Source organism: Solanum verrucosum, unplaced genomic scaffold, assembly GCF_900185275.1.
Source record: "Solanum verrucosum unplaced genomic scaffold, falcon-dt-bn FXZP01000125.1, whole genome shotgun sequence".
Lineage (NCBI taxonomy): Eukaryota > Viridiplantae > Streptophyta > Magnoliopsida > Solanales > Solanaceae > Solanum > Solanum verrucosum.
Window position 1 is genome coordinate 614,633 of NW_026019923.1, and position 18,655 is coordinate 633,287.

General features: G+C 30.5%; 2 protein-coding genes across 2 annotated transcripts; one reads left to right on the forward strand and one right to left on the reverse strand.

Annotated features, from left to right (window-relative positions):
- Positions 1 to 7,064: 7,064 nt before the first annotated feature.
- On the forward strand, positions 7,065 to 13,709 carry LOC125825468 (OVARIAN TUMOR DOMAIN-containing deubiquitinating enzyme 12-like). The gene is made up of 11 exons (XM_049504803.1): positions 7,065 to 7,360; positions 8,859 to 9,251; positions 9,326 to 9,495; positions 10,017 to 10,090; positions 10,709 to 10,763; positions 11,194 to 11,268; positions 11,390 to 11,463; positions 11,546 to 11,594; positions 12,021 to 12,105; positions 12,935 to 12,991; positions 13,405 to 13,709. The coding sequence occupies exons 2-11, from the start codon at positions 8,930 to 8,932 to the stop codon at positions 13,467 to 13,469; spliced, it is 1,026 nt and encodes a 341-aa protein (XP_049360760.1). The 5' UTR covers positions 7,065 to 7,360; positions 8,859 to 8,929; the 3' UTR covers positions 13,470 to 13,709.
- Positions 13,710 to 14,433: 724 nt separating this feature from the next.
- Positions 14,434 to 15,502, reverse strand: LOC125824469 (transcription factor TCP11). Its single transcript, XM_049503854.1, has one exon. The coding sequence runs from the start codon at positions 15,452 to 15,454 to the stop codon at positions 14,681 to 14,683; it is 774 nt and encodes a 257-aa protein (XP_049359811.1). The 5' UTR covers positions 15,455 to 15,502; the 3' UTR covers positions 14,434 to 14,680.
- Between the last annotated feature and the right edge of the window lie 3,153 nt (positions 15,503 to 18,655).

The following is an 18,655-nucleotide window of genomic DNA, read 5'->3' on the forward strand; positions in this document are numbered from 1 at the left end:
GAAAAATAGTTCCGCGCCGAACGTGGTGGCCGACATAGACTTTAACGAAGCACACGGATGGGAATCATATTCTTTTTTCCTAGTAAATAAAGTGCCTTCATATCAAAGAAAAGTTTATGCTAACTAAATTTGTCCTATTATATAAGTCGGAGGATTTATAATTTAAAATCTGATGCAAAAATTCAAATTAAAAAATGAAATAGAAAAGATACAAAATCAAAAAATAAATATCACTAAAGGTGGGTTGTTTATAAGTTTTATAGGAGTCAAATATTTATAAATATTAATATTGAGATTTCTTAATATGTATATATAATCTAAGTAAATGTTATTAAATATGCACGAACTCAGATGAAACACATATTCACCACTATTAATAAATAAATGGCGATAAAAATTTATTCGTATTCGATATTTATATTGAGTCAATAAATATGTAACAAATATTTAAACGTAATTAACTATATTTAATTAATAAATGAACTTGTATCTTATTAAATTACATTGCTATGATAATTGTATATGATTTAATATTGGCTTAATAAATTAACTATATATATATATATATATATATATATATATCATAGTAAAATATTTTTCATTTTTTCGAAATCCTACTTAGAATCTTCAAAGATTGAATTGAATTTGAGGTGTAATCAATTGATTGATTGATTGTTAATTTAAATTTGAGAATCATTTAAAAAGATAACTTATTTTCTAAATCTTCAATGTGGAAACTCTTCAACACTCCTTTCTATGTCATTTTGGATATTGAGAAAAGATATAAAGTGACACCTGAAGTTGTCCTAAATTTTTAAAAAGATACCTTAACTTTGCGGGCGTTCTATTATCTCACAAAATATTTCAGAATCACAATAAATACACATTTTTTACACAATCTGCATTCTCAGTGCTTGAGCATGAATCTCATCCCAATTAATAATATAATTACATATTTTTTCCAATCTATTTAGTAAAAATTGAATAAAATATTGACTCATATACATTTTAATCATGACCCGCTCCATTTAACCCTAAATCCCTTTTAGATTTTCACTCCACTCTCTCTTTGATGATCAAAACCTAACAACATGTCAATAGTCACAATAAATTTTGCGGAGATAATTTCTTGAATTATGGAGTCAAAAACAAGAAGTGAAGACTCACATATTAATTGTTTCTTGATTTGAATGCAATTTTTTGTTAAAAAATGTTCTTTTTATATAGTAGTGATTTTTTGTAAAATCATCTTTATAGTGATTTGTTGTTATTTTCTTTTTGTGTTATCTATTATTCATGTGTATGTAGTGTCAGTTTAGGACTGATTTGAGTTTGAATGTTTCTTCACTGATTTAGTTTTGAAATTTGTTTGCAATTGCACTTTCAAGATTTACAAATTAGTTGATTTCATAACTTTTAAATAAAATAAAAGGAAGAAATTGAAGCTAGTAAAGCTAGATGATAATTTCATTGAGGATGGGCAATTTTTTATTTTTTTTGGTTGTAGATGGAAATCTCTTCAACATTTATTAATGGCGGTTTTGGAGAAGATGGAAAGTGGGTCTTTTAGTAAAGAAGAAAATTCAAATTGTCAGTGCCACATGGCATTTTAAAACTGATTTGGAGTGCATTTTTACTCATCCAAGCACCTATCAAATGTGAGAACACAATTATTGTGAAAATAGATCAAAAGTGTTTGTTTATTGTGATTTGAAATAGTTTCATGGGATAATAGGACGCCCGCAAACGTTAGGTGTCTTTTTTAAACTTTTGGACAACTTCAGATGTCATTTTATGTCTTTTCTCTTTGAATATACACTCTTTTATTGTCTAATTGATTTAGACATTTAAAGTATGAATAATTTTTTGAAAAAAACAATTATTTTTAATGTTAATAATACATGAAGAGTTGTGGCCTTTTGGCTATATTGAAAGTGGTGTAACTTTGTAGTTATGACCTTTGTTTTTTTTTCTTCAAATAATGTAATATATAATAAGCTTTAATTTCAATGATGAAAATGAAGTAAATAATTTTTATTTAACTTCAGTGGAGTCACGTACAATAAAGCTTACAACATGTATTTAGAACTATCAGTATCGTGATGACAACATTATTAAATAATTAAGCCAGCAATAACCATGCATATTTTCCATCAAATTAAAATGAAAAAAAGAAATGTTTCCTACGATGTCAATTTAAACTGCGAAAAACATTTTAAAGTTGCAAAAATTAGTTAATGTTATACGAAGCATTCCATGTTTTCGAGCATGTGAAGGGGCTAAACTCTGATGTTTATTTTGATGTCAAATATCATAATTGATTTCAAAGACCGTGATTTATAAATTATATGAAGTCGATTTTATCGTTATTTTGAGACTTATCATTAAATTGATAATCATATATCACTTAGGACAACCAAAATCAAATAGTAGAAGCTTAAAAGATTGATATAAAAATCCTCCATTAAACTGTTGAATTTATGTGTCATTGAAGAAACATATTTTATTTATAAATTCAAAAGTTCGGTATGTTTCTTATATTTATGTATTTTCTATCTATTTTCTGTGTGTACTGAAAATAACTAGTAACATACCTATTTATAAAGGTAAAAACCAAACTAAACTAGGACTAGGAACTACTCTAACTAATAAATCTTAATTAAACATAAATAAGTAAATATCATAAATAATAAATCCTAAACAACTAGGATTCCTACTCCAACTTTGAATTATTATTTCCAACAGTCATCCCACATAGAGGCGTTAGCATCTTAGCGAAACGTTCAATTACAATTAACGAATAATGTAGTATATATTCGATTGATCTGTAGCTGGAAATCGAACCCGGTCTCAAGGGTGGTTGTTTTGGTTTGTACCAACGGTACAAGGGTACCATATGCTCCTCATGGGGCATTGCTCATTATATTCTAATATTCTCAAAATAAATATACTTATATACACATAATTTTTTTTGAAGTTAATGAATGCATGTACACTCCACCTATATATATGTGAGTCCGCCTCTAATCCGGCATTATTCATGCATCTAGCTTCACAAAGTGGAGCGATTACTAATTTACTACTATATATATAAAAATATAAAAAAATAAAATAAAGGACAACTATAGTAATGTGGACAACTCCTTTATGTATAAGCAAAACACCGCAAATAGTATTCTAATTTAGTCCATCATGATTCATGGGTTACGTGCATCAATACCTATTTTAGAATTGTTATTTAAAATACAAAAAGAAAAAAATATTTTTAAAGTAGGATGATTTCATTTTCTTTTGCAATTCCTTAATAGTTTGACCTAATCATATTATAATATTATTTTATTAGATTAAAACGTTTTTATTTTACAAAGAATATAACAAGGGCATACTTGAACCTATACGTATATTATAAGAGCATATTTGATCTAATTTAATAATTGTTAATATGATATTTTAATATTAATAAAAATATTTCGTATGTATGGATATTACAAGAAGGAAAAAAGAGGAGGCAAGAAAGCGGCTAAACTTTAAATATATTACTTATTATAATATGGCTGTATTTTAAATAACATTAATTTTAAAAAATTGGCAAATTCTTAAAGCACAAAAATATTTAACTTTTATCTCTTTCTTTCTATTTTTGTGGGAAAATGAAAGCTTACAGCAACAAAAATAAAAAAAGTATTTACTAAAACTAGAAAATCAAATGTTAATGGCTTCATTTTGATAAGGTTAGGCCTATAATTTGCCACACAAAAAAGTAATTAGTTGGTAAAACGTTTAAGCTAATCCTATCCCTCTAGTAATCAAACAAAGAGTAATAATGTTTTTTTTTTCTAAGGAAATTTTAAACATTATATCAATAAAATAGAGTGTCTTTGGTGTGGAAATATTTCCCATAAAGATGTCTTCTAAAAGAGAAATAATTTAATTTTTTACTTTATGATGCTTGATAAGTTGGTTGAATATTATCATAAAAATATTTATATATAATTTTAAAAACATACTATAGCGCGAAGGTTAGATGAAGGGTGAATTGAGGGGTAGGGGCGTGGTCAGGCCATAAGCAGGGGCGTATCCACCCATACGTCGGAAAATTACACTATATATAGAGGTCAATTTTTTGTTCAATTAACATATATATTAGTATTGACACTTCTTAATACAAGTTAAAAGCTTAGTCTAGCGGTTAAGGAGTTGTGAAAAGTCCTTGAAATTGTGTGTTCTAGTCTTTAGTAGCAACGTAATTATATTTTTTTACTACAACCATCGATACCTCATAATTATATTTTTTTTTTACTACAACCATCGACACCCCTTAATGACGATCCCGGATCCACTAGGGTGGTGCTGGCTAAGGGGGTGGGAGTGTTAGGGTTGGGGAAGGAGCGAAGTACTCATTAACCAGATTAGTCAAAGGCTAAAAATACGATAATCATCATATATATTATTTATAAAGCTTATTTTAAAAAAATAATCAAATATAATTATAAAATATTTTTCTTTCTCGCCAAACACACCCTTAATGGATGTAGTTTTTTCTTATAAACATAGAGCAAAGATAATTATTAAATTAAATAGAAACGTGTGAATTGAAAATTAGTAGACAAGAATTGAATGTTCAAAAAAATACAGCGAATTTGGACAAAGCCAAAGGAAAATTGAATAAGGCTGGTAGATTTCAACGTTAATATATTGATTTTTTTCGATGAGCTAATTCATGGTTGTTATTCTTCGGATATAGTCATGTCTGCAAATTATATTGAAAAAGTAAATTATACTTGAAAATTTTTGAATGTCTAACTCGATCAAAAAAAAATATTTATGAGCTTTTAAACATAAAAAAACTCCATTTAGAAAATCACTTGTTCAATCAACTCGATCACCCTTGGCTTTGAACAACTCGATCACAGCCTTCATATTCATATTAAGTATATAATCTTGGCCTTAAATATTTCACCAAAATATGTTGAAATTGATTCTCATTGAGGGTACATGACTATAAATAAAGAGATTCCAACATTTATTTCCATCTTTTCTTTTCTTTTTTCAAAAATATATTGCCCCATATTCCATTAAATTTCATCCATGAATTTGTTTGCATATATACCTACTATAAAGTTAAACATTTATGATCTATTAAATAGATTTAAGTTATATGACGGTGTAAATTATTTTTAGACTATTAGTGTAGATTAATATAATAAGTTAATTATCATTATTTCACTTACCATTCTTTAAGAAAAGAAAAAAAAAAGTTAGCTGTCCTTTTGTGTAATCACTCAAAATTTTCATCAAATTTATTGAGACATTTAAATTATGATTTATGTTAATGTAACATTTCAATATATGATAAAGTATTCTTATTACACATTTTATTCAAATTATGAATATTTTTGCACGTTATCGGGATTATCCATTATATATGTAAATGAGATAAGTGTCAAAAATACACCCAAATTATATCTTTTTTTTGAGTTTCATACCTAAACTATTGAGAGTGTGAGTTTCATACCTAAACTATCATTTATTAGTTTGAGAAACACATATCTCTCTTTCATACCACTCTCATCATGGTGTGTGTAATACACTCTCTCTTTTATTTAAAAAAATTGTCACATCACACTCCACATGGACAAAACATTTCACCTTGACAAAAATTAAATAAATTATTATTATTAGTTAAAATTAAAATTATTATCCCAAAAAAATAATATATATTTTAAAAATAAAATGTAAAATATTTTTCTTACCCCACTTCATTACTTCCTCCACCCCGCGCCCACCTTCGCTTTCAAATTTTTTTCTCATTTTGTGTTATATATATAAAAAAGTATTTGTTACTTGCCGTCGCAAGACTTTTTAAAAATAAAATGTTATATTCGATACACAAGTAGAAAAAAAATCCTAAAAATATATGTACATATATAACATAAAATGAGAAAAATGTAAAATAAATAAATAAATTAGGAGTGGAGGGTTAAATAGGATGGGGTAGAATTTTATTTTTTAAAAATAAAATATTATCAATTTTTTTGGGGAATGAGTGGGTGGTTTTTTTTTTTCTTTTTTTTTTTTTTGTGGGGGAGGGGGGGAGGAGGTGGTGGAATGGGGTAAGAAAAATTTTTGGGATAGTAACGCTTTAATTTTTATTTTTTTTAATTAATATTAATAGTTTATTATTTAATTTTTGTCAAGGTGGAATATTTTATTCATGTGAAATGTCATGTGTTAAGGTTTTTTCAAATAAAAGAGAGAGTGCATTACACACACCACTGAGGTGTGTTTCTCAAACAAATAAGTGATAGTTTATAAATGAAACTCACACTCTCAATAGTTTAGGTATGAAACTAAAAAAAATAATAAAAAATTTAGGTGTGTTTTTGACACTTATCTCTATATAAATTAATCATTTTAGATAATCATAATCATTCTCAATTGAAACAGGTACAATGATTTACGCCTATAATTTGATACAAACATATTAGTAACATGATAGATTTTTACCACTCGACTAATTTGTACTCGTGCTATATATACATCCATTAAGAAGGTAATTAAATTAATTCATTTTATTTTTACCCTTCCACCTTTTTACTCTTTTAATAACTCGAACCCACTATTTAGAGCATGAGGTGAAAGATGTTTACTCCACAACCTCTATTATCAGTAAATTAATTCTTTTTTACTCTTTTGACAACTCGAACCACAACCTTAAGGTAGGAAATGGAGGCTACTTGTTGCTTCTTGTTAAAACAACCTATTTTGTCGGTAAATAATTTTTATTTTTCTTAAACTCCTCTTTACCGATTTCACCTTTTCTACTCTTTTTGATGACTCACATTCATAATCTTAAGGTGTGAGATTCGAATGCATATTTTTAGAGGAGAAAGTAAAAATGCTTATTACTTATCATATGAACAACCTATTTTGTTGGTAAACTAATTTTTATCAAGTACAATTTTTCTCGTATTTTTTTCGCCTATTATATAAGTGATCGAATCGTATAAATATAAAAAATAAAAAAAGGATTGAAAGAAAGGGCGCTATAAAGCAACGGTATCTTTCATTCTACTCAAAAGGCAAACCCAATCCCCTCCCTAAAAATAAAATAAAAAACTTTCGTACACAAATACCTCTATAAATCAAAATCTTTTTTTTTTACCTTTCAAACTAAAAAAAAACTTTGTAAATTCCCTTTTTTTCTTACTCTATATATAAATTCATTTTTCTCTCCATAAAAGAATAATTATCATCTTTATCACTACTCATTTTCTTCTTATACAACACAAATTTTTAATTTTTTTTTTTGTATATTCGTATAGCATATGAACAGAGTTGAAGTGGAATTGAATTAAAGGTCAGTTTTTTGATCATTTTTTTCTGATTGATTTGTGATTAATTCCCATTTTCATGATTTTTATTATTATTTTTTCAAGTTTGTTGATTTTTTTGCTGAATTGTTTTATGCTAAAGTTTCGAATTACTTCGTCAATAGGGAAAACGTGTAAATGGAGTAATTGGTGGTATGTAGTATTTTTATTTTTATTTTTTTTGTATTTGTATGGTTTTAGTGTATTTTGTTTTATTTTTATGGATTTTGGCGGGGAGAGGGGTTGAGGAGGAGAATTTATTTATTTGTTTGTAATTAAAAAGTTAGAAATTAGGTTTAAAATATTTGTTTGTATTAGTTGGTGATAAATGAAGAATTAGAATTTTTGAAAGTCAAATGTAAAAATTAGAATTAGGGATGATTATAGGATGGAAGAAATTTAGAACAAAATTGTTTGATGGGTGTTTTAGGGGTAAACAAAATTGACATTTTTTTATGGGGATTGTGGGAAAAGAATGAATTCATTTAAGTCGAGTTAAGGGTTTATCGGAAATAGTCTCTCTATCTTTGAGGTAGGGGTTACATCTGTGTACATCGTACCCTTCTCAAACCTCACTTTGTGGGACTATACTGAGTATGTTGTTGTTGTTAAAGTGAATTGGATATACTTGGTAAAACTTAAAATGTATTTGATGAGAATATTTTTCGTAAAGAATTGTTTTTTACCCCGGTAATTTGTTGGATATAAAAGTAGGTGATATTTGGTAATTGTACAAAGTGGTGGATTGGGTATGAAGATGGTATTTTGGTGATATTTCTGAGTAATTAAGGTTGAAATATTAATGAAACAAGTAAATATGGAGTATGAATTAGAACATTTGCGAAGAAAAATGATTTCTACCCGTAGGTAATAGAAGCCATTTTCCCGTTTTGGTAAAAGATTATCTCTTTCTGAAAGGATTTTCTATAATTCAAGGTCGGGAAAATGCTGGAAAATGATATCATCATGAGAAACTGTTTTTCGCAATACTGAACAATAACTTTTAGGTAATTAGGCCGCTGAGCCAATGACTCTAAAGGTTAAGTTGATCCTTTCGTTTCTCTTTTCATGCTTAAGTTCTTTATCTAGGTAAGTTGTCGTTGGTATCGCCCAAAAATGTTTTACGAAAGTAAAATGCTTCCAAGATCAACTTTTTAGTGGGCTATAACAGTTGGTGTTGTGTAACAGCAGTGCAGGTAGGTTGCAGTGGTGCTGGGTGATAATAACAAGTAATAAGAGGAAAATAATGTTTGATATATTGGTAGGAACTGTGGTATGGAGAAGGATAGAATTATTTTTGGCAATCGAGCTTGCGGCTATATTGTTTAACTATAGTTCTTATTGAACAATTATTCTGGTACCATCACCAGGTTTTGGGTATAAAGAAGTACAATTGTGTGAACTTCCATTCCAACTGTTAAAAAACAAAAATCAGAATTATCTTAGCCTTCTTAGCTGAGCCCTGCATTAACATGCTCTATTCAGGTACAAGTGATCGATCCAATTTAGGGGTGAGAAGACGTTTTTGACTTTGGCAACTTTTTCTGAAAGGTAAAATGTCGTGTGAACCAGAATATGATGCTGCTCGTGGGGTTCTTAGTTTTCTCGATGTGGACCAACTTTTTAGTTCCAACTATTACGGTGACAGTACACAGCATGACATTGAAATCTGTCATGAACAATATTCCACAGAAAACCCTTATCACCCATCATATTGCAACGTTGACAATGATGAGGTTATTGCTCATGCTCTACAAGAAGAATGGTCAGAGTTGTACATTACAAAAGATGCTCAATCTTCACATGCAGATGACCAGTACTTGCAAGCCTCCACTGGTGTACAGCATTGGCATGGTTCTCCAAGGGTGTACTATGCTGGTATATTTCTTGTTTTCAATTTTGGGATTGTCTCTCGAGTTCAAACATTCGCTAATATGCATATGATTCCACAGGGCACGATGCTGGCGTCGAAGCTAATGATGTAGGGCCTTCAAGTTCTTGCTCTAGTCCTGGAGACAGATCATACGATGGAGAAGAGTATACTTACACATTGGAAATACAAGATGAATTTGAGATTGATGGAGAAGTAGGGAAGAGAATAAACCAGCTGAGTGCTATTCCTGTAAGTGTTGTGTCTGTTAGTAAATTGTAGAAGCTTTGATGAGCTTGAAATTGCCCTATTCTTTGGGACTTCCATTGTAACTTTTTGAGTGGCTGCTTTGTGCAAGTACCGAGACAACTAATTCACTTTGTGTATGAGGACTTGTATGGTGTTCTGTACCTGTGCCCATTTACTTGGCACTGGTTACATATAGGTTTAACTTTGTTGAATTAATAACATCAGATCATTAGCCTCTTAAATCAGCAGCCAACCAGCTACCCAATTATTTCTATTCATCTGGATACTGCCTGTAATATATTAAAGGATATGATAAACCATATTCATTTTTTCAAGAATAAGTACTTGATAAAGATAGAGACGTTAGATGAAATTGTCTTTACAGTCATATACATACTTGGTATGTTGTGAATGGACTGAAATAGGAAGCCTTTAGCTTTGACCATGTAGACTTTTTTGTGTGGATATACCTTCTTGAATGTTTCTTTAGTTTCTTATAACAATTTGTATTATTATCCGTGCAGCATGTTCCTAGAATAAACGGAGACATACCTTCAGTCGATGAAGCAACATCTGACCACCAAAGGCTGCTAGATAGGTATCTCCTGATCCCTCCGACTTAGGTTTTCAAGTGAACATTTTTTTGTTTTTGTTTATGAAGAACTTAATGACATATTTTCTAAAGGTAGTGCTTTGCTTAATTCTCTCCAAAGTCCTGAGAACTTTTCAAGCTAATGAAATAAAGCTTCACTGAGAGAAATGTAAACCTGTCTTGATAGCGATCTCATGTCTCCAGAAGCCTTTCTGTGTCTTCTTTTCTTAGGTTTTTCCTTTCTTTATTAGTTGCCTTTCTAATTCCTGGTGGTTCCTACTGCCTGCTATTCGAAAAGTAACACCTAACTCCTGAAGCATTTTAGAAAAAAGCAAATCAAATAGGAGAGATGGGACTTGAGAAAAGCACAGGAAGCAATTGGTGTGCATTGAGCAAGCTAGGCCTTCTGTTGCTTTGTATACTTATGAAGCACATTCAAGTAGATATTGTGAACTCTATAACCATAAAGCCACAGGACACCATGAATGTGTTTTTTCTTTTTGGTTTTACTCCACATAAGTATAATCTCAAGTTGATATTTTTTCTAATTCAATTGATTGGTAATATTATTGCTCTAAGTTATTTTCTGCTAAGCATCCCATGCTCTGGTTTTTCTAACGTCAGGTTGCAATTATTTGACTTGGTGGAGCACAAAGTGCAAGGGGATGGAAATTGTCAGGTTACCCTCTTACCTGGTTGATTTGTGTTGTAGTAATGATACCAAACTGTCTAGATGGGACTTTCATGAGTTGATTTTAAGTTGAAGCTAAATATTTATACTTCCGTTTCTCAAATGACTTGTGGCATAGTTATTAATCATACACAAAAGAAGGCACCACAATTGTTTCAAGTTTGTATTGAGAACTCAAATGAGCTATTGTTGGGCTGCTTGCCCTGCCAAATTATTATAATTTGTCGTGAAATGTCAATAGTTAGACAAACGGACAATTCAAATTTTCTTAACCTTATACTTTTATGGGGTTTGGAAACTTGGCCCAGTTTTCCTTCTGTGGGATAAGTCTTCTCCCGGGGATCTAAACTTGTTAAAATAAGGTGACATCCTATATGTTTCTTTTGCACATCTACTGACCTGTTCACTTTTGTTCCAGTTCCGTGCTTTATCAGATCAAATCTATCGTGGTCCAGAGCACCACAAGTTTGTCAGACAGCAAGTAGTCAATCAGGTGCTTGTTTAAGTGAATACGATTATCTTCTTTTTGATACTCTGGTTTCATACTTCAATTATTTCAAAAATTCGAATGCATTTTACTAAATGGGTTTTGTAAAATCATTTGGTCTGATCAGCTTAAAGAGCATCCGGAGATATATGAGGGGTATGTCCCAATGGCATATGATGAATACTTGAAGAGGATGTCCAAGTAATTAACATACCTTTGTTTCTCTATGTTGAAACTTCTTTTCTCCTTTAATCTAAATCTGCTTTTAATTTGGTCGAACCAGGAATGGGGAATGGGGAGATCATGTTACGTTGCAGGCTGCCGCTGACTCGGTATTGATTATTGCCCTTACTTTGCTTCCTTGGTTTTTTTTCTCCATTTGATTGCTGTCTTTTGATTTGTTTCCTTACCTTGGAAATAAGAACTTTAAGCTATTATTCCTGACGACAATTTGAATGTCCTGGTATAATAGAGGCATTGGATATTCTAGTAGCTTGTTAATTGGAAGTTGATGGGTAAGAGGAAGTAACACGCTTCTATATAATCTTTGCTCATGGTCCTGTATTTATTTTTTAATGTGGAAGAAAATGCACGTTTGCGTCCCTCTGTCTTGCAGTTCCTTCTTTCACTCTGTATTTTGTGTGGTCTTGATGCATTTTTCTAGATTTTGCTTGTGGTGATATTAGATGAGAATGTATTGGTTTGTGAATGAACTTATTTCTGTTGCACATTGACTTTGTCTTTTGCCTTGTGGGCAGTATGGCGTGAAAATTCTTGTTATAACGTCATTCAAAGACACATGTTACATTGAGATCCTTCCGAAGAATCAAAAGTCAAACAGAGGTAACTAGTTCTCAAATTTTCAATTGCTTTTACCTTTCTGTAAAGTATCCTCTATTTCAACTAATGTGATTGAACAAGTTTTGATTTTTAAAAACAAGAAAAAGAATTTGGAAGTGGGAGTGGCATGGCTCCTAATTCTCAATTTCTGTTCATCTTAATTACAATTTCGCAATGCTGCACGTACTTCCTATTTGCAGTTAAGCATGTTCTCTGTTAGGGGAAGTAGTTATTCTTTGACTAGCCACTTTCCTCTTTTTCAATGGAATAGGATTGAGAGGGGGGATCGCGAGTCATGTGGAGAATGCAAATAGTATCTTTTTAATCCTTGGGACTGTAATGTTAGAACCTTGGTTTCCTTGATTAAGTTTTTTGGAAGTGTAGGGAGGAATGAAGAGAAAATCTTATCATAAGTTAGATGACTATGAAACAATCTTTACGCACGAGCATTCCTTTCTATTCTTAGAGGCATAAATTTGTTAACTTGAACATATTGAGTGAGTAGTGACAATGGAAAGTTTGAATGTTTAATGAATAGGGACAAACTTAAAACTTTATATTGGTTACGCATGCATGTTATATTTTCTATGCTCTGGTATACTTCATACCTCTACTAACTATGAAAACAAGTGTAGACATCTCAAAGCAATGGATACTGTAAATCTGGATATTGCTCGGAACAGGACTCGAAGTATGTTTTTTTTTTTGTACACGTGCATTTTGTGGGGGTCATGGTGGCTACAAACTAGATGAAAGAGCAGTGTTTGAAGTCTTGATATCTTGATTCCGTCAAAGAAACTTAATTGCTTCTCTTGTTCTTCTCTTTGTGCAGTCATATACTTGAGTTTTTGGGCGGAGGTGCACTACAACTCAATCTACCCTCAAGGAGGTTATTACTTTTGTACATTTTCCCCCTCTTTCCACATGATTTGTTTTAGCATTGATAAGTCTATATGAAGGTAGAAAATGAAGATCTTGAAAAGCTGGAGGGGTCCTGAATTAACATATACTCCCTTCCTTCTCGTTTACGTGACACTATTTCCTTATTAGTCTACTCCAAAAGATCGACACAGTTGTATATCTAGAAACAATTAATTGTGTACTTCAATTTCACACCTAATCAGAAATGTTATGGTATGTCATCTTAAAACCACGAGTTTCAAAATTCTTCATTTCTTTCTTGAACTCCGTTTTGATTCAAAACTATGTCACATAAATTGGGACGAGGGATGTAGTATTGTTTATCACTTACTTTCTTCATTTATATTATCCTAATACTGTTAGTTTAATGCTGCATTCCAGACTTTCTGCCATGTGATGATTTTAAGAAGAAGAAGAAGAAATGGAGTTTCTGGAACAAGCATTAAGAGTTCTTGACCTGTTTATTCAAAGCTAAACACTACCTACATGCAATGGCAACATCCCGGCTACGGTACAGAGGTTCCGGGTCAAGTACTTACTTTACATTACAACAACAGCTATGCCTCAATCCCGAGCAAGTTGGGATCAACTAACTTTGCATTATTTTTAAAATATGATAAATAATACTTACTTTATATTCTTATAATTATTCACATAATTATTAATATAGAACTAGTTTGTTCTAAGTTGGCATAATAAGATCATATTGTTATATTCATATCTTGTTTCTCTTCAAACAGTGTGCTCCACATGCACATCTCTCCAGTTAGCATAATGGTATATACAAATTAAAGATTTTCCAACTCTCACCTGGTTAAATTAAAGAGTTACTCAATATAAGAAACGTCAATCTTTTTAAAATATATTAATTACGGTAAATATCTTATATGTTTTCCAATTGAAAAAGTCACATTGTAAGAGAAACTATGCGTATCTACAATTTGAAAAGTTATTTATGAAAGATTAAATGTATCCTTCATGCCTCCTCACAACTATATCCATCTAATCCACAATAAAAAATAAATACATTGAATCATCATAAAAAACTGACTAGCCGACTCTTCTACCTTTCTGCGAGTCGAAACAAAACATGTAATATAGCTATCAAAACAAAACTTGTAACATAGTTAAAGAGCTAGAGTAATGCTTGTAACGAATAAAGATTAATTTCACTTTCAAATAAAATCGTATAGTTATTATAAAAGCAAGATTATGAATTCACAAATAAAATTTGATATATCATAAACTCTTTAATTTCAAAATACAAATTTTCTTCTTATTTTAATATTTCATCCATTCAAACTTAACATAAACTATTAAAATGAACAAAAGATTCAAAGAACATTACATTTTGAGTAAATGTAACAACTTCCTTATCCATGAACAATAATATTTATTTTTACAAATACAAAAAGAGAGTTACTACTAATAAAATATATATATATAAAAAATTAACATTTAACCCCTAAATTAACCTATTTTACTAAATTCCCCAAAACCCAAAAAGTTGGACCCTCTTTTGATCCTTTCCAATCTTTTAGATATGGCAAAAAGGGACCTACAAAAGTCTAGTAACTGACACATTTAGTCCAAAAAAAGCTGCCATTAGTCTATAGCACAAAAACAAAAAGATAAGGATTAAAACTTATCCATATCTCTACTGTTTCCCATCTTCTCCGGCGACTTTATCCTCACCCTCATCGGCGGTCACCGGCTGTAAAAGCAACGCCGTAAACGGCATATGTCGATACGCATTGCCGGAAAATTCCAACGACGGTTGGCACAAATCAAGCCGGCAATTCGGCTGCGATTGCGGAGCCATAGAGAAAAATCCACCACCGACCGGAAATCCAGAAACCGGCGTAGCTCGTGTCAACGGAGCTAAAACCGACGGTTGTGACTGAGACAACGGTATGTTTTCCGACGTCGTAGTGACTTGAGTCGCCGGAATCGTACCTGTTCCTGTAGCAGCGATGATTGCTGGTTCAGCGTTACGGAGAAGCCACTCTATCGTTTCTCCGTCAGTCCTATGACCTAGTTCCTTCGTTAATTGAAAAACACGCGCCGCGCATAACGCCGGCATCCTTACGCGCCGTCCTCTTCCATTGACCTTTGTATGTCTGTCTTTGCTGGATGAAACGGATAACGCATTCCTCTTCTTCGTCGGAACCACTGCAAGGGCAGTTTTGTCATTTGCTTCTGAGTTAACGGTACCGTTTCCGGCGCCGGAGATTGCACCGGAAACAACTATTTCTGAACCCATTTTTAGGGTTTTTTTTTTAATGGAGGGAAAAGTAGTACCTTGTGCTTTAGGGATGAATTTTGATTTTGATAGACCCCACAAAAATGGAAAAGAGTTTATATAGGAAAAAAATTGATGTGAGAGTTTCTGTATCTTCTTGGAAAGTGTGTGAGGACTGAAAGGGCCCATTAACCTTCATGGGCCCAATACTGTGTTGTGGGTCCCACTTCAGACAATTATTCTTTTTTTAAAAAAATTGTTTGAAAAATTAGAAACAAATTTGTTGAAATAACAACATAGTAATTTATTTTTTTGGGTTTTGCATTTGTATGAATAAGGGGATGAGAGAAAAGAATGCATATATGGAGATTTTGTACTTGTGAGTGTATGAAAAGATAGTTAAGGTTATAGTTATGATATTAAGGAAAATTTAACTACTACAGAGAAATGGTGATCTCGTTTCATTTGTTCAGGAAGTTTTTGAATTATTTTTTCTAGTTAGATAACGAGTGATTATTTCAGTTAGAAACTCATATTTTAAGTAGGCGTTTGTCCATGCGATACCATATCACGATATGGTATCGTGAGATGGAATCAGCGTTTGGACATGCGATTTTACGCTGATTCCATCTCATGAGATATGATTCTATATTCTCCAAAAACCATGATACGGAATTTCATTCCATATCATGATTTGAGATATTTTAATATAAAAATTGATCCACGAGTTTATATTTTGTTAAAACAACTCCATATTTATATTTACTAACAAATTATTTCATATGTAAATAAAATTTATCACATCATTACTTTTTAAAATTTATTATTCTCACTGACATAAAATTTATTATTCTCACCAACATATAGTCTTATGTGCTTGTGATTTTGATATGTGATTTACCTTTGTTGTTGCTGGTTGAGAAGGTACTGCATGTGATAGTAAAGTACTTGAGAATGCACTTGTTGAACCAACGTCACAGCTTCCATTTCCACCTCATGTAACTTTAAATTACATCCTTAGAATAAATATTATTTATTTACACAAAACTGTCTCATTTACGTCACATATGCTTTTAGTAATTCTTTATAAAATGTTTGTTGGTAAATAAATATTATGTCGTTGATGTTGGTTTTCGATACACAAAAGGATTTTTAGCTCCATACAAAGGACTACGCTATCATTTGCAAGATTACCGAGGAGGTGAAAGAGAGCCTCAAAATGCCAAAGAACTGTTTAATTATAGGCATTCATCTCTGCGCAATGTGATTGAACGGACTTTTGGAGCTTGGAAAAATAGATTTAGAATACTGAAACAAGGCATGAACCATTATGATATTGATACACAAGTGAAAACTGTCATAACTTGTGCAGTGTTACATAATTATTTGTGAGAATACCAAAGTACTGATGAAATATTTATGGTCTATGAGCATGAAAATATAGTTGCGGATGATATTGACCAACAAATGGCTCAAAGTAACAATGTTGGTTCATCTTCTCGGTCACATGATCAAGAAATGCAAGTTCAACGTGAGGAAATTGCCTGTACTATGTGGGATGATTATATTAAAGACTACTACACTACAATCTATGTTCAATTTTTTTTTATTAAATTAAAATTAGATGAAAGAATTACTTAAGTGGAGAACAAATAGTTTTGTAATAATTTATTATGCGATTTTATAAATTTTTGTTTATTTGATAAGATTGAATAAACAATTGGGGCTATTTTAATAGTTTTACAACTTATGAAATTTTTATGTTTATGAGAAAATATACGACACAAAAATTTCATATCACATGTCCAAACAAAACTTCAATTTCATCTCATGATTTCATATTGCATGGCCAAACGGGCTCTAAATTTAATGATCTTAATAAATCTCCTACTATAGTTTGTCTTGGATCAATTTAAAATTATTTTCAATTCAATATAGTTGTATAGCCGTCATAAATCCTATTGTATTCATTGACATATATCGACTTTGTTATACCATTTCATTATAAATAAATGATCATATCATAGATTCATTGGGATTTTGAAAATATAAATATGATTAGAATGAAAACAGTAATTCTAGTCGACATTTGTATATCTCGTTTCCTTGTAGCACTAATTAAAAGCGACTGAAAAATGAAACATATATTCTTCGTTAATAAAAATATGAGTATAGGCTGAAGGACTGATACTATTCAATACTCGCTTTAAATTTTAATTAATATGAATGTATTAGTTGTTATAGGGAAAGACTATTAAACAATGCATTATCTTTATTACATTTTATTTATTAGATTTTTTACAAAAAAATAAATGTGCTAAAACATTTATTGTTTTAGAAAATAAAAAAGATTTAATTTTTTTCCTTCAATTTTATCTTGCTTTAATGGTTGTGGAGAAGGATTGATATGAGGTTCTGAAAACCATGAATTATATTATAAAGTTAATTAGATAGTTAAGCATTGTCTCTCGACTTTCACTTATTGTTATGTGTTATTAGTCATAACATTACTTTTGTAATTTCTTATGTTTTGAGTTTAGTTAGTAGCTATTTTATTTTTTGTATTTCGGTTATTATCTTATTATGATTACTGTTTAGATTGATGTGTCAAGTTTTTATAGTATTTTGTCATTACTTCTTTATTTTTGCGTTTTTTTTCTCTAGATTGTTTTGACTGTTATTTCTTCTGGAGTTGAGGGTCTATCGAAACAATCTCTCTATCTCCAAGTTAAGGATAAAATCTGCATACATTTTATCCTTTCCAAACTTTACTTTATGTAATTACACTTAATATAATTGTTATTGCATTTTTTTATGGGTAATGAATAGAGTAAAAGATTAGCAATATTATATGGTAAAAGTGTGTTAACAATGTTACTTCCCCTAAATATGAATAAATAAACAATGTCCCAATTAGTCATTCTAATTAATTACTTTGCTTGACTGAAATGAGTAGACAATGTTGGTGTTTGATATGATTTTGGTTTAATTATGAGAATTTAGATTTTAAGAAGTTTTTTGAAAGGTAATTAGGAGAGAATATGTATTTGGATTACACTTGAGAAAAATGTGTCTGACGAATATTTATGGTATTTTTAAAAAAAAATATCTAATGGGAATTTTATTCTATTTAAAATATCTTTTGACTTGATTCTTGCAAAATGAATAACTTATCTAATATATATAATGAGAAATACACCATGATTAATGACTAACTTATCATATTTTGCATCTCTCAAATCTTACCTCCATTTAAACTCCATTATGAATTTTACATCATCACAATTCAAATATTCAACTATTATAGAAGGAAATCAAATTTTCTTGTGTTATCTAAATTGTTAGATATTTATAATTACACACTAAAAATTATAATTATATCAAAAGGCA

What these genes read in the sequence shown, in the direction of transcription:
- LOC125825468 (XM_049504803.1), top strand. Translation starts at nt 8,930, where the DNA reads ATGTCGTGTGAACCAGAATATGATGCTGCTCGTGGGGTTCTTAGTTTT. An exon ending in GACAGCAAGTAGTCAATCAG is followed by an intron (nt 11,269 to 11,389) that starts GTGCTTGTTTAA and finishes TGGTCTGATCAG; the next exon opens with CTTAAAGAGCATCCGGAGAT. An exon ending in TGCAGGCTGCCGCTGACTCG is followed by an intron (nt 11,595 to 12,020) that starts GTATTGATTATT and finishes CCTTGTGGGCAG; the next exon opens with TATGGCGTGAAAATTCTTGT.
- LOC125824469 (XM_049503854.1), bottom strand. Translation starts at nt 15,454, where the DNA reads ATGGGCCCTTTCAGTCCTCACACACTTTCCAAGAAGATACAGAAACTC.